The 24,215-nt window shown below is 42.9% G+C and overlaps 2 protein-coding genes across 2 annotated transcripts; both read left to right on the plus strand.

The window, feature by feature from the left end:
* Positions 1 to 15,101: 15,101 nt before the first annotated feature.
* On the plus strand, positions 15,102 to 17,027 carry LOC121291991 (heat shock 70 kDa protein 1A-like). The gene has a single exon (XM_041213707.1). The coding sequence runs from the start codon at positions 15,102 to 15,104 to the stop codon at positions 17,010 to 17,012; it is 1,911 nt and encodes a 636-aa protein (XP_041069641.1). The 3' UTR covers positions 17,013 to 17,027.
* A 3,060-nt stretch (positions 17,028 to 20,087) lies between these two features.
* On the plus strand, positions 20,088 to 22,163 carry LOC121291050 (heat shock cognate 71 kDa protein-like). The gene has a single exon (XM_041212069.1). The coding sequence runs from the start codon at positions 20,095 to 20,097 to the stop codon at positions 22,012 to 22,014; it is 1,920 nt and encodes a 639-aa protein (XP_041068003.1). The 5' UTR covers positions 20,088 to 20,094; the 3' UTR covers positions 22,015 to 22,163.
* The last annotated feature ends 2,052 nt before the right edge of the window (positions 22,164 to 24,215 follow it).

The raw sequence follows: 24,215 nt of genomic DNA on the forward strand, positions 1-24,215 counted from the left end.
GTGCATATCAGAAAACTCCCTATCATTTATTAATTGATATAGTTAGAGCTGTGTGTCTGTGATTGGGTTACAGTGAAGTGATTTTTACTGGTGTGAAATGAGTATTCCCTGAATCTGGGAGTGTTTGATCATCTTGCATGCCCCAGGTCTAGCATCCTTCTCATTGTTGAGAAGGAACACTGATAGTGGGGTCGGGTGGGTGGTGGAAAGGAGTGGCAAGGAAAAATGATGTTAATTAAAGTCACCTAAAATCACAGCATCATGCAGTGCAGAAGGAAGCCATTTGGCCCATTGTGCCTGTGCTGGCCCTTTGAAAGAGCTATCCAATTATTTTTTTTTCTCTGACAGCTCTGCAAATTTTTCTATTTCAAGCATTTATTCATTCCCTTTTGAATGTCATTATTGACACTGTTTCTACTGCCTTTTCAGGCAGTGCATCTTGGGTCACAACACGCATTTTAAAAAAAATCTCTTCACACACCACCCAGAAATTTTTCCCAATTATCTGAATTCTGTGTCCTCTAGTTACCGATCCTTCTGCCAGTAGAAACATTTTCTCTCTAAATAATCTTAGCACCCCAGAATTCTGAACACCTCTGTTAAACCTCCCCTTGTCCTTCCATGAACCAAGAAGAGCTTCTTAAATTAAATTTCCTCCATTAAATTAGCTTTAGAAACACTCAGCAGTATGCAAAATATACTTTAATAAATTTCAAGCTATAAATCACACAATGAATGAACATCACAGATTGTTTTTGTATTCGTTGGTGGGATGTGGACGTCGCTGGCTAGGCCAGCATTTATTGCCTATCCCTAAATAGAAGTGGTTTCCAACTTAATCAAAACTAGAACAAAAACAGAATTACCTGGAAAAACTCAGCAGGTCTGGCAGCATCGGCGGAGAAGAACAAAGTTGACATTTCGAGTCTTCATGACCCTTCTGAAGGGTCATCAGGACTCGAAATGTCAACTTTGTTCTCTGCCAATGCTGCCAGACCTGCTGAGTTTTTCCAAGTAATTCTGTTTTTGTTTTGGATTTCCAGCATCCGCAGTTTTTTGTTTTTATCTATGTTAATCAAAACTAGATTGAGTTCAAGTACTTTCCTCAATGTTAAGGCACAGAAGTAAAGAAAATGTGTTGTTATTTATTCAGTAACAACATTAAAGCAGAAATTGAATGGTGTGCTGCCTTTAACCCGTGCGTGAACTCATTTGGATGACATTCCCAGATTTGCCATTTTAAGTTTTTAAACTGCTTCAATTAAATGGATTGGTGACTGTTAAAACAGCATGCCAAAATTTTCTATGTGCATGTGTGACAAGAATTTATTAATGTGGTCAATCAACCAACTTTGAAGCAATTAATTGTGTTACTTCTAATATACATTGATTTTTATTGTCATATTTTTAACGAAAACTTTTTAATTTTGGGGAAAATCTTCTTGCTTTAGGTTGCTGTTGCAGAAATGTTACTTCTGCATTGAATGAATGATTGTAAATTATTTTGTGTTCTAATATTAAAACAGCCCTAACCTGGTTGGTTCCAATATTAGTGTAACTGAGGTTATTTAGCATATTGCTAATACTGGGGGAGATTGGGGAGGGAATCATAAGGAAGGCAGCATGCTCTAATGGTGTGCAATACTCATGTTTCATAAGAGTAGTAGGAATGTGCTATGCTGTGGATTCCCAAGGGAGGGGGTAGTGTGCATACCTGCTCAGTGTGCGCAGCTGCATTTCTGACCTGGCACTGTCTTGGTGAATGCAATTGCAGCAGTGTCCATTTAGTCACTATTAAAAGATCCTGTTTCAACTTTACGTGCAGCAGACTTCTTTAATTTAAAACTTAAAAACAAAATCCAGCTTAATGTGACACCCCATGGAGTATAACTCTTAGTGTGGAGTTTGTATGGTGGGACACTAACCTGCCCAAAGGATTCTCGGACTGCTACATTCCCAGAGCCAATTGGGGTGTGATTCTGGACTTCTTTTGCCATGGAGACCACTCTTAAATTGAGAGCTATAAATCCACCCTCAAACTGGCTGCTCCACCAGGAAAAGACCTATAGCCATTGGTGTTTGATGCTCGCTTTAGAGAAAATGTTTCCACTATATGTTAGTAAGCAATTCAAGGCAAACCTTGACCCAGCGAATGGTGAGAATGTGGAATGCGTTACACATAGAGGTGAATAACATAAATGCATTTAAGGGGAAATTAGATAACTACATGGGAGAACAGAATAGAAGGATATGTTGATAAAGTGAAATGTAGTGAGTTGGGAGGAGGCTCATGTGGAACATAAACATTGGCTTAGACCAGTTGGGCCATATGGCTTGTTTCTGTGCTATGGACTCTTTAGTTAACGTCATTTTGTACAGCCAAATGGGATAAAGTGTGAACATTTCACAATGATATCACTAGGGAAATTGGAAGGAGAGAAAATGTGTAGAAATACTGCCAAAATAAACTAACATTCAAACAATGGGAGAGAACCCAGTTCCAGTGATAGCATTTCATGCCCATTAGTCATTATGCTTCCTAGTTTAGTTCCATGAGGAGAATTTTTTTCTCCCAGCAGGTCGTGAATCTTTGGAACTCTCACTCCCAAAGTGTGGTGGAGGCAAGTTCTTTGAATATTTTTAAGACGGGGAAGATAGCTTCTTGACTAACTAGGGAGTCGAAGGTTAATGGGGGTAGGTGAGAATGTGGAGCTGAAACCACAATCGGATCAGCCATGCTCTTATTGAATAGTGGAGTAGGTTTGATGGGCCAAATGGCCTGTTCCTGCTCCTAATTTGTATGTTCAAGTGGGTTGCAGGGCCTGGAATTGGGGTGGTCTTGTGACATGCTTGTTTTCTAAAAATAACAGTGATTTTTTTTTTTAAAATGGGAACATGTAAGACTTTTTCTCTCGTGTTGTTGAGCTCCCTTCGCTGTGAAATTAGCTTCGGAATTCCTTCAGAATTGGGTTGTTGGCACCAACGTTGAGAAGTGCTTTATGTAACACTTTCCGATCCCAATCTATCTGAATTGGGTTCTCTCCCTCTGAATGTTAAAAACAAAATGTTAGTTTATTTTGGCAGTATTTTTGTACATTTTCTTTCCTTCCAATTTCCCTAGTCTGCTAAGGATATTTGACTCCTTTACTAGGGTTCAGCTGTACAGTCAGGCTCTGGTATCTCAACCCAATGATTGCTATGCACCTGCTGTAAACTTAAGCTTATCCAAAACTCAATTCATACCACCTGCATGATCTGCATTGACCCCCAGTCCAACAATGCAACAGTTTTAAATACTGTTTTCTAACTCCTCCATATCTTCTCCCTTCCCTATCTCTGTAGCCCTCTCCAGCCCTATCACCCTCTGATTCTGGCGTCCTGTATGTTCCTGATTTCCATTGCACCACCATTGGCAACAGTGCCTTCAGCAACTAGACCCTATGCTCCGTAGTTTCCTCCTAAACCTCTCCACCCTCTCTACTACTCTGTCCTTTTAAGGTGCTCCTTAAAATTGACCACTTTGACCAACCTGGCTTAATCTCTCCTTATACGGCTCGGTGTAAAATTTCATTTGATAATTGTTCCTGTGTTGTGCCATGGGACATTTTACTCCAATAAAGGTGCTATATCAAGTGCAGTTTGGTATTTGGTGAGCCTTGTCTGTGAACTTAATTTGACTTTGCACGGAGTCAAAACCCAAGTTTGACTGTTTTCACTCAACATCTGCACGTGAGTGTATTTTGATGAGAGGCAATAAAGTGTGGATGACTTTTCATTTACCTTCCTCAATTGAGGAAAGTTGAAACCAATTGTGTGAGATCGTCAACCAAGGATCAGACCTTGGACCATGTGGTATCAGTTATTCATCAAATAAAGCTGACTGGTTCAACAGGTGACTGTTAAATTTTCTGATTGGTGTTGCCATGTTTGGTAAGTATGAAAAGAAAGTCTTGCATTTTAAGAGCAATTTTCACAAATGCAGGACATCCCAAAGTGCCTTACAGCTAATGAAATATCTTTGTTAAGTATAGTCATCATAACGCAGCAGATAATTTGCACACAGCTAGTTTCCAAAACAGTAATGTGAATATGTTAATCTGCTTGCTTTCATTAATATTGATTGAGGGAAAGATATTGGCTGGGGTACCAGGGATAACGCCCTTGCTCCTCAAAATAGTGCCTTGGGATCTTTTACTTCCAGCTGGCAGCATCTCATTCGAAAGGAAAATGTAAAGTGCAAGAGGTTACCACACCTGAATTCCTGCAGGCAAGCTAATTGCAAAGGATACTGACCTCATTCTTCACGATGAATGGTAGGACCCTGGGAAATACCGAGGATCAGACGGACCTTGGTGTGCATGTGCATATCCACCCGTCCCTTAAGGTAGCGGGACAGGTAGGTAAGGTAGTTAAGAAGGCATATGGGATACTTGCCTTTATTAGCCGAGGCATAGAACAGGGAGGTTATGCTGGAACTGTATAAAATGCTGGTTAGGCCACAGCTAGAGTATTGCGTGCAGTTCTGGAATCTGCATTATAGGAAGGATGTGATTGCAGAAAGAGTGCAGAGATTTACCAGGATGTTGCCTGGGCTGGAGAGTTTTAGTTATGAGGAGAGATTGGATAGACTGGGGTTATTTTCCCTGGAGCAGAGGAGATTGAAGGGGGGGGGGGGGGCATGATTAAGCTGTATAAAATTATGAGGGGCATAGATAGAGTAGACTGGAAGGAACTTTTCCCCTTGGTGGAGGGATCAATAACCAGGGGGCATAGATTTAAGGCAAGGGGATGTGAGGAAGAATTTTTTTCACCCAGAAGGTGGTAGGAATCTGGAACTCACTGCCTGAAAGGGTGGTAGAGGCAGAAGCCCTCAAAACATTTAAGAAGTATTTGAATGTGCACTTGCGAAGCCATGGCATACATGGCTATGGGCCTAGTGTTGGAAAATGAGATTAGAATAATTAGGAAAACAAAAACAGAATTACTTGGAAAAACTCAGCAGGTCTGGCAGCATCGGCGGAGAAGAAAAGAGTTGATGTTTCGGGTCCTCATGACCCTTCGACAGAACTGATTGAATGTTAGAAGAGGGGTGAAATATATGCTGGTTTAAGGTGGGGGGGGGGGGGGGGTGGGGGGTGGAAGAGAAGGGGAGGGTGTGGTGTGGTTGTAGGGACAAGCAAGCAGTGATGGGAGCAGATCATCAAAAGATGTCACCGACAATGGAACAAAGAAGTGTTGAAGGTGGTGATATTATCTAAACGAAAGTGCTAATTAAGAATGGATGGTAGGGCACTCAAAGTACAGCTCTAGTGGGGGTGGGGTGGAAAGACTAGCTCAGCATACAAGATTTAAAAATAATGGAAATAGGTGGGAAAAGAAAAATCTATATAAATTATTGGAAAAAACAAAAGGAAGGGGGAAGAAATGGAAAGGGGGTGGAGATGGAGGAGGGAGTTCAAGATCTAAAGTTGTTGAATTCAATATTCAGTCCGGAAGGCTGTAAAGTGCCTAGTTGGAAGATGAGGTGCTGTTCCTCCAATTTGCGTTTATTATTCATTACAAGCCTACCGACTCCCACAGCTACCTCGACTACAGCTCCTCACACCCCGCTTCCTGTAACGACTCCATCCCATTCTCTCAGTTCCTTCGCCTCCGTCGCATCTGTTCCGATGATGCTACCTTCAAAAACAGTTCCTCTGTCATGTCCTTCTTCCTTAACCGAGGTTTTCCACCCATGGTCGTTGACAGGGCCCTCAACTGTGTCCGGCCCATCTCCCGCACATCTGCCCTCACGCCTTCTCCTCCCTCCCAGAAACATGATAGGGTCCCCCTTGTCCTCACTTATCACCCCACCAGCCTCCGCATTCAAAGGATCATCCTCCGCCATTTCTGCCAACTCCAGCATGTTGCCACCACCAAACATATCTTCCCTTCAGCCCCCCTGTCGGTATTCCGTAGGGATCGTTCCCTCCGGGACACGCTGGTCCACTCCTCCATCACCCCCTACTCCTCAACCCCCACCTATGGCACCTCCCCATGCCCACGCAAAAGATGTAACACCTGCCCCTTCACTTCCTCTCTCCTCACCGTCCATGGGCCCAAACACTCCTTTCAAGTGAAGCAGCATGAGGTGGAAGATCAGCCATGATCTCATTGAATGGTGGAGCGGGATGGAAGGGCTGAATGGTCTATTCCTGTTCCTATTTCTCATGTTCTTATGGTTTCTGGGACAAATATGACAGCAGCAACTTGCATTCATATAGCACCTGTCCCAAAGTGCTTCACAGGAAGTAACCAAATAAAGTTAGACCTGTGCTAAAGAAGAGATTGGGAAGTATAACAGCTTTGTCAAAAAGTTGGGGGGATGGGGGCTGCTGTGGTGGGTTTAAGAAGGAGCTCAAATGACGAGAGGATTAGGGCTGGAATTCCAGAGTGTGAGGTATAGATGTGGGAATTGTAGAACTGGAAGAGGTTAGAGATTAGGAAGAGCAAGGCCATCAATGTGTCTGCATGTGAGGATTTAAACATGAGATGTTGAGGGACTAGAGCCACTGTAGGTGAGTGAGCAAGGATGGACGGTTGGGGGCAGGGAGAGAGTTTGGTGGGGTGTTGCATTGGAACTTGGTGCAGGATAGAATACCTCCAGTAGAATTTCAACTGGGATAAAGTGCACAAAGAATGGCAGATGGGAGGACAACTGATGAGGTTAGGGTTGATGAGATTGAGGAAAAGTTGCAAATGCTGGGAATCAAATGCAAATGGAAAATGCTGGAAATACACAGCAGGCCAGTCAGTATCTGCCCAGAGGTTAACATTAAAGGCACAACTGGCCAGCAGATGGAGAAGGAGGGCATGTGGGGAGAGGGATGACGTCTATACCTGTAACACCAACTTGTTCATTTCTCTTTACAAGTGTTGAGAGAGGTCAATCGCACAATTCCATCCTTTTTGCCACCTTTACGATGGTTTAGCTTGGACCAGTAAATAAATTACAAAAGATTATTGTCAGAATAAGTTTAGTGTCTATAAGTTGCAAGGCGGCAAGTTTTCTTTGCACGTCTGAGAGCTACATTTTAGCTGGATTCAAATTGGGGTAGTTTCATTCTGTTTACTAAGAACCAACATCACCCTCTGGTGGTGCAGAATGGCAAGTTAAAGCTCTGGGGATTTTGTAGTCACTGGATTTAGTAAATTAATTCAAATCTTTACTGCAAAACTCACCATAATGAGTGGAGAAATATCATGAGCATACAAATTAAGAGCAGGAGTAAACTATTCGGCCCCTCGAGCCTGCTCCATCATTCAATAAGATCATGATTGTAACCTCAGCCCCACATTCCTGCCGACCCCGATAACCTTTCACCCCCTTGTTGATCAAGAATCTATCCATCTTTGCCTTAAAAATATTCAAAGACTCTGCTTCTACTGCCTTTTGAGGAAAAGAGTTCCAAAGACTCACGACTTTCTGAGAGAAAAAAATTTCTCCTCAACTTTGTCTTAAATGAGCGATCCCTTATTTTTAAACAGTGACTCCTAGTTCTAGATTCTTGCACAAGAGGAAACATCCTCTCTACATCCACCTTGTCAAGACCCCTCAGGATCTTAACCAAGTCGCTTCTTACTCTTCTATACTCCAGTGGGTGCAAGCCTAACCTGTCCAATCTTTCCTCATAAGACAATATGCCCATTCCTGGTACTAGTCTGGTAAACCTTCTCTGAACTGCTTCTAACACATTTTCATCTTTCCTTAAATAAGGTGACCAGTACTGTGCACAGTACTCAAGATATGGTCTGACCAATGCCCTGTACAACTGCAGCATAACCTCCCAACTTTTGTAACCAATCCCCCTCACGATAAATGATAACATTCTATTAGCTTTCCTAATTATTTGTGATACCTGCATAGTAGCCTTTTGTGATTCATGCACTAGATCACCAAGCTTCCTCTGAAACTCAGAACTCTGCAATCTCTCACCATTTAGATAATAAGCTTTTTTATTCTTCTTGCCAAGATGGACAATTTCATATTTGTCCACATTATACTCTATTTGCCAGATCTTTAACCACTCACCTAACCTATCTATGTCCCTTTGTAGCCTCCTTATGCCCTCTTCACAATTTACTTTCTGATCTATCTTTGTGTTGTCAGCAAATTTAGCCACCATTCCTTCAGTCCCTTCATCCAAGTCATTTATATAAATTATAAAAGGTTGAGGCTGCAGCACTGATCCCTGTGGAGCACCATAAAAGCACAAGACATAGGAGCAGAAACAGACCATTCGGCCCATCAAGTCTGCTCCACCATTCAATGAGATCATGGCTGATCTGATAACCCTCAACTCCACTTTCCTGCCTTTTCCCCATAACCCTTGATTCCCTTACTGAGTAAAAATATGTCTATCAGCCTTGAATAAACTTAACGACCCAGCCTCTACAGCCCTCTGCAGTAAAGAATTCCACAAATTCACTACCCTCTGAAAGAAAAAAGTCCTCCATATCTCTGTTTTAAGTGGGCGCCCCCTTACTCTGAAATTATGCCCTTTGGTCCTAGACTCTCCTACAAGGAGAAACAACCTCTCAGCATCTACCCTGTCAAGTCCCCTAAGAATCTTATATGTTTCAATAAGGTCACCTCTCATTCCTCTAAACTCCAATGAACGCAGGCCCAACCTACTCAACCTCTCCTCATAAGAAAATCCCTCCATCCCCGGGGTCAACCTAGTGAACCTTCTCTAGACTGCCTCCAATGCCAATCTATCTTTCCTTAGATAAGGGGATCAAAACTGTTCACAGTATTCTAGGTGTGGTCTAACTAGTGCCTTGTATAGTTTCAGCAAGACTTCTCTATTTTTATACTCCACTCCCTTTGAAATAAAGGCCAACATTCCATTTGCCTTCCCTATTACCTGCTGAACTTGTATGTTAGCTTTTTCAGATTCATGCACAAGGACCCTCAAACCCCTCTGTGCTGCAGCTTTCTGCAGTCTTTCTCCACGTAAATAATATTCAGCTCCTCTATTCTTCCTGCCAAAATGCATAACCTCACATTTTCCCACATTATATTCCATCTGTCACATTTTTGCCCACTTACTTAACCTGTCTATATCCCTCTGTAGACTCCTTGTGTCATCCTCACCGCTTGCCTTCCCACCTATTTTTGTGTCATCCGCAAATTTAGTGATAGTACATTCATTTCCCTCATCCAAGTCATTAATATATATTGTAAATAATGGAGGCGCCTGCACTGATCCCTGTGGCACTCCACTAGTTACAGGTTGCCATCCATTAGTTTCCCGAATACTTTTTCTCTAGTGATAGTTATTTTATTTATTTCCTCTCCCCCTTTTGCCCCATGATTATTTAGTATTTTTAGTATGCTATTAGTGTCTTTTACTGTGAAGACTGATGCAAAGTATTTGTTCAACTCGTCTGCACTTTCCTGGTTCCCCATTATTATTTCACCAGTCTCATTCTCTCAGTGGCCTATATTGACTTTGGTCTCTCTCTTCCTTTTTATATATTTAAGGAAGTTCTTACTGTCCATTTTTATATCACTTGCTAATTTACCCTCAAAGTTTATTTTCTCCCTCTTTATTTTTTTTGTTCATCCGCTGTTGGTTTTTAAAATGTTCCCAATCCTCTGGCTTACCACTAATCTTTGCCACATTGTATGTTTTTTCTTTCACTTTGATACTATCCTTAACTTCCTTGGTTAACCATAGCTGGTTTATCCCCTTCCTACAATCCGTCTTCCTCACTGGAACGTATCTTTGTTATGAGTCATGAACTATTTTCTTAAATATCTGCCAATGTCCATCAATCGTCTTTTCTGCTAAACTCCTTTTCCAGTCCACTCCAGCCAACTCTGCCCTCATTTCTTTGTAATTACCCTTACTTAAGTTTAGCACAGATGTTTCTGAACTAAGTTTCTCATTCTCAATCTGAATGCTAAATTCCACCATGTTATGGTCACTGTTTTCTAGGGGATCTTTTACCAGATCCAAAACAGCCTGATCCCTGGTTGGATTCATGACATATTGTTCTAGGAAACTGTTCCGAATACATTCTATGAATTCTTGCTCGTGGCTACCTCCGCCAATTTGATTTTCCCAATCTACTTGGAGATTAAAGTCACCCATGATTAATATGCTGGCTTTTTTACATGCCCTCATTATTTCCTGATTTATTCTCTGTCCAACAGCATAGCTATTGATAGGGAACCTATAGACTACTCCTACCAGTGTCTTCTTTCCCTTGTTACTTCTTACCTCCACCCACATGGATTTCACAGCTTCTGATCCAAGATCATTTCTTGCTATCACACTTATTCCATCTCATTCCACTAACAAAACTATCCCACCACCCATTCCTTCTTCCTGCCTGTCCTTTCGAAAAGTCACATACCACTGAATATTTCATTTCCAGCTTTGATTTTGTAACCATGTCTCCATAATGGCTATAAGATCATACCCATTAATCTCTATTTGTGCTGTTAATTCATTTACCTTTTTCTGAGTACTACTTGCATTTAAGTAAAGAGCCATTAATTTTGCCTTTTTACCACTTTTTCCCCCTTTGACCCTATTTGCTGCTGTTTCTTTTATGTTTGTACACTCTATCCCTTCCTGTCACACTCTGGGTATCATTACCTAAGTAGCTGCCCTGCAATGCCACCATATCCTTTTGCTTTGTAAGCCTACTTATCCCCTCTCCAGAACCCTCCCCCATCTATTTAGTTTAAGGCTCTGTCTACAGCCACTCATCACATCCTGCCAACAAGAAAAAGACCCATTTATGGCTACTCTTTGCTTCCTGTTAGCTAGCCAATCTTCTATCCATGCTGATATGTTATCCCCTATACCATGAGCTTTTGTTTTCCACAATCAAGAGAAAATAAGGAGATGAAATCTGAAAATCAGGACTTTTGCTGGACTTAAACGTTGGTGGATAAGGTTTTGGAAACAATAATCAGGTTTGAGTTAATTAAGGAGCCAGCACGCATTTGTGAAAAGCAGATGATGTTCAAGTAACCTCACTGAACATTTTGATGAAGTGACAGAGAATATTGATGAAGAGAAAGTAATAGAAATTACCTGTATGGATATTAAGAAAGTTTTGGAGAAAGTGCCACATAAAAGGCTGATTAACAACATTGAGGCTTATGAAATAGGAGGGTCAGTGTCAACTTGGATAACAAATTGTCTTATGGACAAGAACAGTTGGGAACTGTAGTTGTTTTTCAGACTGGAGGATGGTAAGACAATGGTGTTCCCTAGTACTGGGACTGCTGCTTCTATAAATGACTTGAATATTGGAATACAGAGTAAAATTTCAAAATTTGCCAATGATACCAAACTTGGTGGAGAGAATGATACCAATTGACTGTAAAAACACATAAATAGACTGGCAGACAAGTAGCAGATGGAATTTAATATAGAGAAATGAGGTGGTGCATTTTGACAGGAGAGATAAGGAAAGGCAATGTAGACTTAATGGTGCAGTTAGGGACAGAGGACCTGGGGGTTCATATGCATAGATCTTTAAAGATGGAAGGACATTGAATCAGTAATTATCAAACCATGTGGAATCTTGGGTTTCATAAATTGAAGTATTGAGTACAAAAGTAGGAAAGTTATGCTGAACCTGTGTAAAGTTTTGTTTAAGCCACAACTAGAATGTCACATCCAGTTCTGGTCACCACACTTTGGTGAAGGATGGGAGGATCCTTGAGAGGGTACAGAGAGGATTTACCAGGATGGTTCCAGGGAGGAGGGATTTCAGCTGCGAGGTTAGATTGAATAAGCTGGGGCTGTTGTCCTGGAGGCAAAGGAGATGGAGGAGAGATAAAGGGAGGTGTTGTCAGAGTCATATTGTCACTGGACTGACATTCCAGAGACCCAGGGTAATGCTCTGGGGTACCTGGGTTCAAATCCCACCACGGCAGATGGTAAAAGTCGAATTCAATAAAAATCTGGAATTAAAAGTCCATTGCTGATTGTTGTAACACCCATCTGGTTCACTAACAGATTTCAAGGAAATCTGCATGTGACTCCAGACCCACAGCAGTATGGGTGACTCTTAAGTGCCTTCAGAACAAGGGCAATTAGGGATGGATGATAAATGCTGGCCTAGCCAGTGTCACCCACATCCTATGGACTAAAGGAAATATTTGACAGGAGTGAACAAGATTCTGACAATCTCCAAAGAAGAGTCATATTGGGCTTAAAACATTAACTCTGTTTCTGCTAAGTTTTTTTTCCAGCCGTTTTTGTTTTTATTTAAGATTCTGAAAGGTAGACAAAGAAAAGCTGTTCCGATTAGCTGATGATACAAGGGCACAGATTTTAGCTTCTGGGCAAAGATATGCATGGGAAATGTGAGGAACATTTTTTTATGGAGCAGATGGCAGATGAAGTTCAATGCAGAGAAATGTGAAGTGATTCATTTTTATAGAAAGAACATGGAGAGACAATATAAATAGAGGGTGCAGGAACACAGGGACCTGGGTATGTATGTGCATAGATCATTGATGGTGGCAGGACAGGTGGAGAGAGCAGTTAATAAAGCATATAGTATCCTAGACTTTATTAATAGAGTACAAGAGCAAGGAGGTTACATTGGACTTGTATAAGTTACCAGTTTGGCCTTAGCTGGCATATTGCGTCCTGCTCTGGCCAGAACACTTTAGGAAGGATGTGAAGACATTGGAGAGAGTACAGAAAAGATTCACAAGAATGGTTCCAGGGATGAGGAACTTCAGTTATGAAGATAGATTGGAGAAGTCGGGACAGTTTTCCTTGGAGAAGAGAAGGCTGAGAGGATATTTGATAGAGGTATTCACAATCATAAGGGGTCTGAACAGAATAGATAGGGAGAAACTGTTCCTACGCGTGAAAGGATCAAGAACGAGGGGGCACAGATTTAAAGTATTTAGTAAAAGAAACAATGGTGATCTGAGGAAAAAGTTTTTCACGCAGTGAGTGGTTGGGGTCTGGAATGCACTGCCTGAGAGTGTGGTGGAGGCAGGTTCGATTGAGGCATTCAAAAGGGAATTAGACTATTATTTGAAGAGTCAATTGAAAAGTCCATGGTTACGGGAGAAGGGCAGGGGAATGGAAATAAGTGAGTTGCTCATTTGGAGAGCTGGTGTAGACATGATGGGCTGAATGGCCTCCTTCTGGACCATAACAATTCTGTGATTCTGTGACCTGAAACTCACTACCTGCCAAACTTTTACAAACCTCTGCCTCCTTGCACCACAGAGAGCCAGCATGGACCCGATGGGCTGAAAGGCCTCCTTCTGTGCTGTAATGAGCCTAAAGCCTAATCAAAGGAAAAGAGTCTGGCCAATAGGTGGAGAGAATTTCAGTTAGTTTGTGGACTGGTAGCTTTGAATCAGGCAGAACAGCACTGTGGGAGTACCTGCACCAGATGGACTGCAATGGTTTAAGGGTAATTAGGGCTGGGCAGCAAATTCTGGCCTTGCCAATAGCACCCACATCCCATGAAAGATAAAAAAAAAACTGGGCGATGTCTCCCCTGCCAGCCACACATAGCCTGGGTGGTGACATGAACATCCTAAATCCTAATCTTGCCCCTCATTCTGTTCCATCACAGTGAGAATTCTCCTGTGCCAAACATCTGCAAAGTGGAAGAACTTCCACTGAGGTAGTTGACGTTAAAAGTAAAAAGGAATCCTGTAGCAAAATTAAATATTTTTATCTGGTAACTTTTATCAGACTACATTTTAAGTTTCTTTTGTACAAATGTAGTGCTATATGTAAAGTTTGGAAAAATAGTTTTATACAATTGGTCACCTAACAGTGGACACCTGTGGTGCAATAACTGGAAAGATTTTAACATTTTTAAAAATTGCTCAACAATATAGTTTAATTCATTATCAAAAAAACCCCAATCCTAATCTGATATTATTGGAAGGCTAAAGATAAACTGACGGGGAAAATACATTTTTACTTTGAACAGAAGTCAACAGGTTGCTACTTCTGTTACCAATATTCCTTCAGGAACTGATGTGAGGGTGCATGCATTGTGGCGTGTGTACTTCTATTTTTCACTCAAGTTCTGGAGGTTCTCGTTAAAGTTCTTGGAACTGAGGATTTGTTTTGCACAGACTTTAAAAGGCGTCTGCACGTTCAACACCCAATTTTAAAGTTGTGAGCCTCCGCTCAGGACAAAAATCCACTATGATGACTTCCTATGAACAAACGAATTAGAAGCAGGAGTAGGCCATTCAGCCCCACAAGCCTACTCTGCCATTTGATAAGATTGTAGCTGGTCTGATTGTAGTCTCTACTTTCCTGTCTACCCCCTTTACCCTTTGACTCCGTTGTAGTCAAAAATCTATCTAACTCATCCTTGAATATACTTGATGACTCAGCCAACCCTGCTTTTGAATTCCACAGACTAAGGACGTTCTGAGAGAAAAATAGAATTCTCCCCAACTAAATGGGAGGCCCTTAATTTTTAAACTGTTCTCTAGTTCTAGCCTCTCCCACAAGGGGAAACATCTTTTCACTATCCACCCTGTCAAATGCCCTCAGGACCTTTAATGTTTCAGTAAGATGGCCTCTCATTCTTCTAAACTCCAGTGGATACAGGCCCAACCTGTCCAACATTTCCTGGTCAGACAGACCCCCTCATCGCAGGAATCAGTGGAGTGAACTTTTCTTATTTATCACTGATATTTTGGACAGAGACAAAGGCGCCTTTCCTAGGTAACGCCGGAAGAGCCAGGGCATTTCATGGGGGAAAGTACCAAGAAGTATCCAACGATTTCTTGCAATTGAGCGCCGGCTCCGGAACATTCGCGCCCTCTGTTCGTCGGAATGTTGTTGTTACCTGGTCGGTACGGCGACCGTGTAGCGCGCTTGCCGATTGGCTTGGGGGCTGTCTCAGCATTCCAAAGGTAATGAGGCCCGGCCTGTGATTGGCTGCAACTGACGGGTGTTCTGCGGAAAAATTCTGGAATCCGACCGGCGGACTGTAAATAAGCAACTGGGCCCTGCCAACGGCGGCAGAGTAGCGGCATCGTCGCAGACTGGGAGAGTTTGTCACACACGGCCACACAAGGATATAAAATAATGCCGGCAGCTATCGGCATTGACCTGGGCACCACATACTCCTGTGTGGGGGTCTTTCAACAGTGCAAGGTGGAGATCATCGCCAATGACCAGGGCAACCGCACCACCCCCAGCTATGTGGCTTTCAACGACACCGAGAGACTCATTGGAGATGCAGCCAAGAACCAGGTGGCTCTGAATCCCCAGAACACTGTGTTTGATGCCAAGAGGCTCATCGGGAGGAAGTTTGATGACCCAGTGGTCCAGTCTGATATGAAGCACTGGCCCTTCCAGGTGGTGAATGATGCAGGAAAGCCCAAGGTAAAAGTCGAGTACAAGGGTGAGGATAAAACATTCTACCCTGAGGAAATCTCTTCCATGGTACTGACCAAGATGAAGGAGACGGCTGAAGCTTACCTGGGACACACCGTCACCAAAGCTGTTATCACGGTGCCGGCTTACTTCAATGATTCCCAGCGGCAGGCAACCAAAGATGCCGGTGTGATCGCTGGTCTCAATGTCCTCCGTGTCATCAATGAGCCAACAGCAGCTGCCATTGCTTATGGCCTAGACAAGAAGGGTAGTGGAGATCATAATGTTCTCATCTTTGACTTGGGAGGTGGCACCTTTGATGTATCTATTCTCACAATTGACGACGGTATCTTTGAAGTGAAATCGACAGCGGGTGACACCCACTTGGGAGGAGAGGACTTTGATAATCGCATGGTCAATCACTTCATCGAGGAGTTCAAGCGTAAATACAAGAAGGACATCAGTCAAAACAAGAGAGCGGTCAGGAGACTGAGGACAGCCTGCGAGAGAGCAAAGAGAACCCTATCTTCCAGCACCCAAGCCAGTATTGAGATTGACTCTCTGTTTGAAGGCATAGACTTTTACACCTCCATCACCAGGGCTCGGTTTGAGGAGCTAAATTCTGACCTGTTCAGAGGTACTCTGGAACCAGTGGAGAAAGCTCTGAGAGACGCCAGGCTGGACAAATCGCAGATCCATGATGTTGTCTTGGTCGGGGGCTCCACCCGCATTCCCAAGATCCAAAAACTGCTGCAAGATTTCTTCAATGGCAAGGAACTGAACAAGAGCATCAATCCTGATGAAGCCGTGGCCTATGGTGCGGCTGTTCAAGCAGCTGTTCTAATGGGGGATAAGTCAGAAAATGTTCAGGATTTACTTCTCCTGGATGTTGCTCCACTATCGTTGGGTCTGGAGACAGCAGGAGGGGTGATGACCACACTCATCAAGCGTAACACCACCATTCCCACCAAGCAGACACAGATCTTCACCACATATTCTGACAGTCAGCCAGGGGTCTTGATCCAGGTGTATGAAGGAGAGAGAGCCATGACCAAGGACAACAATCTGCTGGGCAAATTTGACCTCAGTGGGATTTCCCCTGCGCCACGTGGTGTACCACAGATTGAGGTCACCTTTGACATTGATGCCAATGGCATCTTGAACGTGTCTGCAGTTGATAAGAGCACTGGCAAAGAGAGCAAGATCACCATCACCAATGACAAGGGCAGGCTGAGCAAGGAGGAAATTGAGAGGATGGTGCAGGAAGCAGAAAGGTACAAAAGCCAAGATGATATGCAGCGCAAAAAGATTGTAGCCAAGAATTCCCTGGAGTCGTACGCATTCAGCACGAAGAGCTCGGTGGAGGAAGAGAAAATGAATGGCAAGATCAGTGAGGAAGACAAGAAAAAGGTCATTGACACATGTAACCAAGCCACTTCCTGGCTGGAGGTGCACCAGGAGGCGGAAAAGGATGAATTTGAGGAGCAACTGGGGAAGTTGGAAAATGTCTGCAACCCTATTATTGCCAAGTTATATCAGGGAGATGTGCCGGTTGGTTTTGGCGACCAGGCTGGTAAAGGAAATGCCTTCAGTGGTCCAACAATTGAGGAGGTTGATTGAATTCCTTCCCAAATTTTCATTCTCCCCTCTCTTTTCGCCCCCACCACCCCCCACCACCACCACTTCACCACAAATATGCCCCCTAGTGTAAGTAACTTAAATGTGCATTGACATGACAAAAGTATCTAGTTGCCATTTGGACCGATGCTATATTTTACTAATTGGTTACTTGGTTTAGTAGGATCCCTGTTGGTTCTGTGATAATGGGTTTTGTTTGCATGAGCTTTGCATGTTATTTTATATGATCATGCTGAAGTGCTATCTTACTTTCCTGGTTACATCTGATTATCAGAGTTTAAGAGGCTAATAAAGTCTTGTATTAAAATCATTATGTTTGACATTGGGTTTTTAATATGAACTAGTAATATGCTGCAGCATTTTTAAACAGTAGTTGCCACATAAGCTATATTACCTCCCCCAATTCCCATTTCTCTTCTGAACCAACCAGCTTGGCAATTTGCTTACACACCTGCTGTTGACACCAACACTGCTCACCACCACCCCCACCCCCACCCCTCGCCACAGCTGTCTGAGATTGGGGTGGGGGTGAAGGAAGTTGGATTATGGTTTTGGACAGCATGGACAGTCAGCATAGCAGCTTGAGAATTTGTCCTTGGCTACTCAACCAGTTGAGACCTCAATTTCTCAGCACTCTTCTCTGCACCCGGTGGCCATGGAGAGGAGGCATGTGGTACCACTCCATTGGTACCCTTCAGTTCTTCCGTGACTGCCAGGGCACTTCAGAACATTTACTACATAGAATAAATATGTATTAGTTTAATTTGACTCGGTTAGATTTTCTTTTAGTGGTTTGATGGAGACATTTAAGAACTGATTCTATGTGACACTAAACCTGCTTCCACCTCTCTAAATTGCAAAAGCCATGCAGTAAAATTATCCTTTGGAAAAAAAATAACCTTTAAAGTTCCAGTGTAATTCTGGTGAATCTGCATTGCATCCCCTCATGGCCAATATGGACTTCTTGAGGTGCAGTGCTCAGAACTGAACACTGAACTGAGTTAAGGGCTAACCTTTTTTGGATCCAATGCAGTTTTTTGGATCTTCACACTTCCAATATTAATTCCATTTGCCACTACTTTTCCCACTTGCATGATCTGTTTATATTTCTTTGTAACTTCCTGCCCAGGAACTGTGCTCCCCAGCATTTACTCAAAGTTGATTTTTTTTTTAACTTAGGTATGCGGACGCTAGAAATATTCAGCAGGTCGGTGAGGAACCATGGAAGGAGAAGCAAGTTAGCGTTTCGGGTCGCTGATCCTTTAAAATTAACCTGAAATGTTAACTCTGTTCCTCACTCCGCAAATGTTGTCTGACCTGCTGAGTTCTTCCAGCATTTTCTGTTTCCAATCTTAGAAGTGGAGGTTGATCAAATTATATCATTTCCTGAGGATTAGGTTTTTTTTTGCTCTGTTATAGCATTACAATAATAAAATGAGAAATACGTAGATGACCAAATCCTTTGAAAAAAATTCTATGGAGGCCACAAAAGTAACATGCTCTGAACCTTTGTCCCTTTTCTCCCTTTTATAGCCAGTCACAGTGAGGCACTTTAACTTACTACCAGCCCCACCTGCTGAACTATAAGATCAAGGTGCACAAAGGAGATTTTACAGAGGGTATCATATTGTGAGTAATGAAACTGTGAGTTTCTAATAACACCACTTAATGGAACGAATTTCTAAAGTTTCAGGCTGTAACTTGAACTCTGTCACAGAGAGAGGCTGGATTTCCCTGTGAAGTACTAAGCACACAACGATCCTTCTTGGGCTGAAAAAGTGCTACTCCTAAATTGTAAAGAAATTATAAGTCTTTACTCAGAGACTGGTAGGAAGGTGGAATCACCGTTACAGTGGGCAATTGAGACAGATTGCTTAGATGCATTTAAGGGGAAGCTAGATTAGCACAGGAGGGAGAGAGGAACAGAACGATATGCTGATGGGGCCAGGTGAAAAGGGGTGGGAGGAGGCTTGTGTGGAGCACAAACACCAGCAAGGACCTGTTGAGGCAAAGTCACCCATTTCTGTGCTGCAGATGTTATTTAACTCTGTGTTTACTAGAGAAATATATTGTAACAAGGGCAGACTTTTCTTGCCATAAATTTGATAGGTTTTAAACTTTGCCTCATTGCAGGAAAGGCACAAAGATATGTGTTTTCCATCGCAAACTTCCTTTATAAAATATAGGTGACGGTGGGAATAAGTTTATTGTCCATTCTACTTCCTCTCGTTGGGTGCTGGTGGGTGACCTTATTTTGTAGCAATCGTGCTGACAATTGAGTGACTTGCTCTGCTACTTCAGAGGCCACCAAGAGTCAAGTGTGGGACAGGAGTCACGTTTCAGGCCCAGACCGGGCACACACAGATGGCAGGCTCCTCTCGCTTTCTCCCTGAACGACATGAGTGACCATTGGAATTTTACCTGGCAGCTTTCAGGGTCATTTTATTTTATTGCAGAGCCAACTGCAAATGGGAGGATTTATTGGCTTTAATTAGAGGGCACTTTTAATTCATTAAATCTCAAAACAGAACGACTCCTTTGGGGACAAAAGTGTAAAAAAAAAAATTGCAGTGGTTCCCATGGCAACTGGACAAACGTCAACATATCGCAATAATCGTGTAAACATGATCCATCATCACCGGTTGACAGTGATTTTTAACAGGAGACTAATTTCCAGGAGGACCTAACTGTGGAAATCAAACGGTTGGCGTTGATTTCAAATTTGAATTCGGTTTGGCGCCATTTCCAGCACGCGGCGGAAACATTCCAAAGGCGCCGACGTGACAATCGGCAGAACACGTCGTCAGCGGCGGTCACGCCCCCTCTATTCAGAGACTTTCCTCATTGGCCGAAGCGTTACCAAGGGGCGGTGACCTTGCACAGCCATTGGGCAGCACGGACGTCAATCAGACAGCCCGTCTCGGCCACGTGCGCGAAGGCTATAAATAGGGATTGAGGCGCGAGGGAGTTGCAGAAAAGGATAGGCGGACCTCCGGGTGCGTGGGCCTGTTGGTGTGGCCGAGCTTCAGCAGCCCTTATAGGCCGTTTTAAACAAGTTTGAAAGATGTCAACCAGGGGAACAGCCATCGGCATTGACCTGGGCACCACATACTCCTGTGTGGGGGTCTTCCAACATGGCAAGGTGGAGATCATCGCCAATGACCAGGGCAACCGCACCACCCCCAGCTATGTGGCTTTCAATGACACCGAGAGACTCATTGGAGATGCAGCCAAGAACCAGGTGGCTCTGAATCCACCCAACACCATCTTTGATGCCAAGAGGCTCATCGGCAGGAAGTTTAATGACCCAGTGGTCCAGTCTGATATGAAGCACTGGCCCTTCCAGGTGGTGAATGATGCAGGAAAGCCCAAGGTAAAAGTCGAGTACAAGGGTGAGGATAAAACATTCTACCCTGAGGAAATCTCTTCCATGGTACTGACCAAGATGAAGGAGATTGCTGAGGCTTACCTGGGCTACACCGTCACCAATGCTGTTATCACGGTGCCGGCTTACTTCAATGACTCCCAGCGGCAGGCAACCAAAGATGCCGGTGTGATCGCTGGTCTCAATGTCCTACGTATTATCAACGAACCAACAGCAGCTGCCATTGCCTATGGACTAGACAAGAAGGGTAGAGGAGAACGCAATGTTCTCATCTTTGACTTGGGAGGTGGAACCTTTGATGTGTCTATTCTCACAATTGATGATGGTATTTTTGAAGTGAAATCGACAGCGGGCGACACCCACTTGGGAGGAGAGGACTTTGATAATCGCATGGTCAATCACTTCATTGAGGAGTTCAAGCGTAAATACAAGAAGGACATCAGTGAGAACAAGAGGGCGGTCAGGAGACTGAGGACAGCCTGTGAGAGAGCAAAGAGAACCCTATCTTCCAGCACCCAAGCTAGTGTTGAGATTGACTCTCTGTTTGAAGGCATAGACTTTTACACCTCCATCACCAGGGCTCGATTTGAGGAACTTAACACTGACCTGTTCAGAGGCACTCTGGAACCAGTGGAAAAAGCTCTGAGAGACGCCAAGCTGGATAAAGCTCAGGTTAATGAAATAGTCCTGGTTGGAGGCTCCACCCGCATCCCCAAGATCCAGAAACTGCTGCAAGATTTCTTCAACGGCAGAGATCTAAATAAGAGCATCAATCCTGATGAAGCCGTGGCCTATGGAGCGGCTGTTCAAGCGGCTATTTTGATGGGGGATAAGTCAGAGAATGTTCAAGATCTTCTATTACTGGATGTCACTCCGCTATCGTTGGGTTTGGAGACAGCAGGAGGGGTGATGACCACACTCATCAAGCGTAACACCACCATTCCCACCAAGCAGACACAGATCTTCACCACATATTCTGACAGTCAGCCAGGGGTCTTGATCCAGGTGTATGAAGGAGAGAGAGCCATGACCAAGGACAACAATCTGCTGGGCAAATTTGACCTCAGTGGGATTTCCCCTGCGCCACGTGGTATACCACAGATTGAGGTCACCTTTGACATTGATGCCAATGGCATCTTGAATGTGTCTGCTGTTGACAAGAGCACTGGCAAAGAGAGCAAGATCACCATCACCAATGACAAGGGCAGGCTGAGCAAGGAGGAAATTGAGAGGATGGTGCAGGAAGCAGAAAGGTACAAAGGCCAAGATGATATGCAGCGCGAGAAGATTGTAGTCAAGAATTCCCTGGAGTCGTACGCATTCAACATGAAGAGTTCAGTGGAGGAAGAGAAAACAAAAGGTAAGATCAGCGAAGAAGACAAGAACAAAGTAATTGAAAAGTGTAACCAAGCCATATCCTGGCTGGAAGCAAACCAGGGAGCAGAGAAGGAAGACTTTGAGCAGCAATTGAAAGATTTGGAAAAAATATGCAAACCCATCACTGCCAAGCTCTACCAGGGAGGTATGCCAGAAGGACCATTCTCAGAACAAGTTGGAAAGGATCCTTCTGGTGGACCAACAATTGAGGAAGTTGATTGAACCTTTAATTCTCTCAAGAGTGGAAACACTGTTATGCAAGTCACCTATGGATTATGGCAGTAATATCGTTTGAAGTCATTTTCTCTTCCCTCCTCCCCGAAATTGCAGTGGTCCTTTTGAATATTTGAGTCCTTTTGTAAATCCTGTTGAACTGGACAATGTTTGCGGGGTTACATAAATGATTGCATGCATTTCCAGTTGGGTGTTTGGTGACAATTAAACTTGTTAGTGGTGAATTTTTCCGCAGACTTGTTTCCTGTATGTTTTACACGTTGAGTGCTATGTGTCCCTTTGGTTGTTAATGGAGCTGGGCAGCATTGTCATAACTCATTGCCGGCTCTTTCTCAGTGTTCTACAAAACTACAGAAAGTATTGTATGATTCTGAGAATACCTAGATTTGTCTCTTGTCACAGATCCTGAGAACAGGTTAATGTTTGGACCGATTATACATGTACAGTTAAACTTGCTAATGTCTCTCCTACCATTTCCACTGTGTAGAACCCATGTAGGATTACCTAAAGATTGGAATACTGTTTCCTTTTAATGAAGAATGTTCCAACGGATTTCCTGTTTTTATAGTAACTGGGAGAAGGTGGTGTTCTGATGGTTTGCAGCCTCTTCAGACTAAATTTGTATGAAATTACTGGGGAAAAGTAACCAAATCTAAAAACCCTTTGTTTCTTTAATGGAATGTGGGCATTGCTGGCAAGGGCAGCATTTGTTGCCCATCTTATTTGCCCTTGAACTGAATGGCTTGCTTGGCCATTTCAGAGGATATTTAAGAGTCATGTGTAGGCCAGACCAGGTAAGGATGCAGATTTCCCTAAAGGTCATTAGTGAACCAGATGGGTTTTTATAACAATTACTGAGACTAGCTTTATATTTCATATATTTTTTAAAATTTGATCTAAATTCCACCAGCTGCTGTGGTAGGATTTGAACCCATGTTAGCTTGGGCCTCTGAATTACTAGTCCAGTGATATTATGACTACGCCTCTATCTCCCCATTGTTACAAAATGTGTAACAGCGGAGGTGAAACTAATGAAGCATATGCTTTCTGTTCAGTGCTGGACCAATTTTCAGATAATTTCCCCTTTGCTCTAAGAAAGCTTGTTGAACCATTGGGATCATTAAGTGGATAGCAATGACTTTCTTGTGTTGCGTCTCCGATGCTATCATTACATTTTTCCTTGTTTGTAGTGACTCATAAGGTTTTCTGTTGACTCTTTCTACTTCCTAGGATTTGATTTTGTCAATTTGCCCAATTTCTAAATTCAGAAGGCAACATATTCTAAAAATGCAAACATAAACTTTGATTTTCTGAAGCCTCTCCATTGCTATCTTGTATACAAGTAACCTTGTATCAATTGACCTTTGGCAACACAAAGGCAAATTTGTTAGCATTGTACTCAAAATCTTACATTTGCACACCTGTGCATTCATTTCTTCACCTGTCCACTTAACATCTCGTTTTCACGATTTTTGGTAACATTGTTCATGGTAGCCTGTAGTATTGCAAGTACCTCCATAATCAGTTAAAGTAGGAAGTTGCTATGTAACAGGTCCCGGTCACAGTGCAGCAACAAGCTGCAGCTACTAGGATGTGCTGTTGTTTCATGGTACCTTGTACAGTTCCACTGTACATGCCAGTGGCAATAACAACAGAAAGTGCTGGAAATATTCAGCAGGTCTGGCAGCATCTATGGAGAGAGGAACAGAGTTAACATCCAATATGACTACTTCAGAACAATTAGCCATGTCAATCACGGTCAGTCTGAGTTGGAATAAAGAGATCTTCTGTAGAATGCACAGTTCCTGTTGTTACATCACCCAATTCACTTAGTGGAAAGAAATCTGAAAATGGATCACAAAATGGTAGTTTATAAAGAGATGGGAAATTATAAATATCCTCAAAATTCATTTCATTTAACTATCTTTTAAAACTATAAACTAAAAATAAAGGTTAATGACTTCACTGGACAGTGAGTTCCAGCATAAAACATGGAATGCTAATTTTAATTTTATAATTTGGATGCTGGTTATCATGCTACAGATTTTCAGTCGTGTCATGAAAGGGGACAGTAAATTTGTTAGGAGTGGCACTCATTATGTTTTTTAAATATAACTCAAAAGCTTGATGATCTTAGAACTAGGAAAGTTAAGGGGAGATTTCATTGAGACGTTCAAAATTGCAAAGGT

Source organism: Carcharodon carcharias, chromosome 19 (genome assembly GCF_017639515.1).
Source record: "Carcharodon carcharias isolate sCarCar2 chromosome 19, sCarCar2.pri, whole genome shotgun sequence".
In the NCBI taxonomy this organism is placed as follows: Eukaryota; Metazoa; Chordata; class Chondrichthyes; order Lamniformes; family Lamnidae; genus Carcharodon; species Carcharodon carcharias.

What these genes read in the sequence shown, in the direction of transcription:
- LOC121291991 (XM_041213707.1), top strand. Translation starts at nt 15,102, where the DNA reads ATGCCGGCAGCTATCGGCATTGACCTGGGCACCACATACTCCTGTGTG.
- LOC121291050 (XM_041212069.1), top strand. Translation starts at nt 20,095, where the DNA reads ATGTCAACCAGGGGAACAGCCATCGGCATTGACCTGGGCACCACATAC.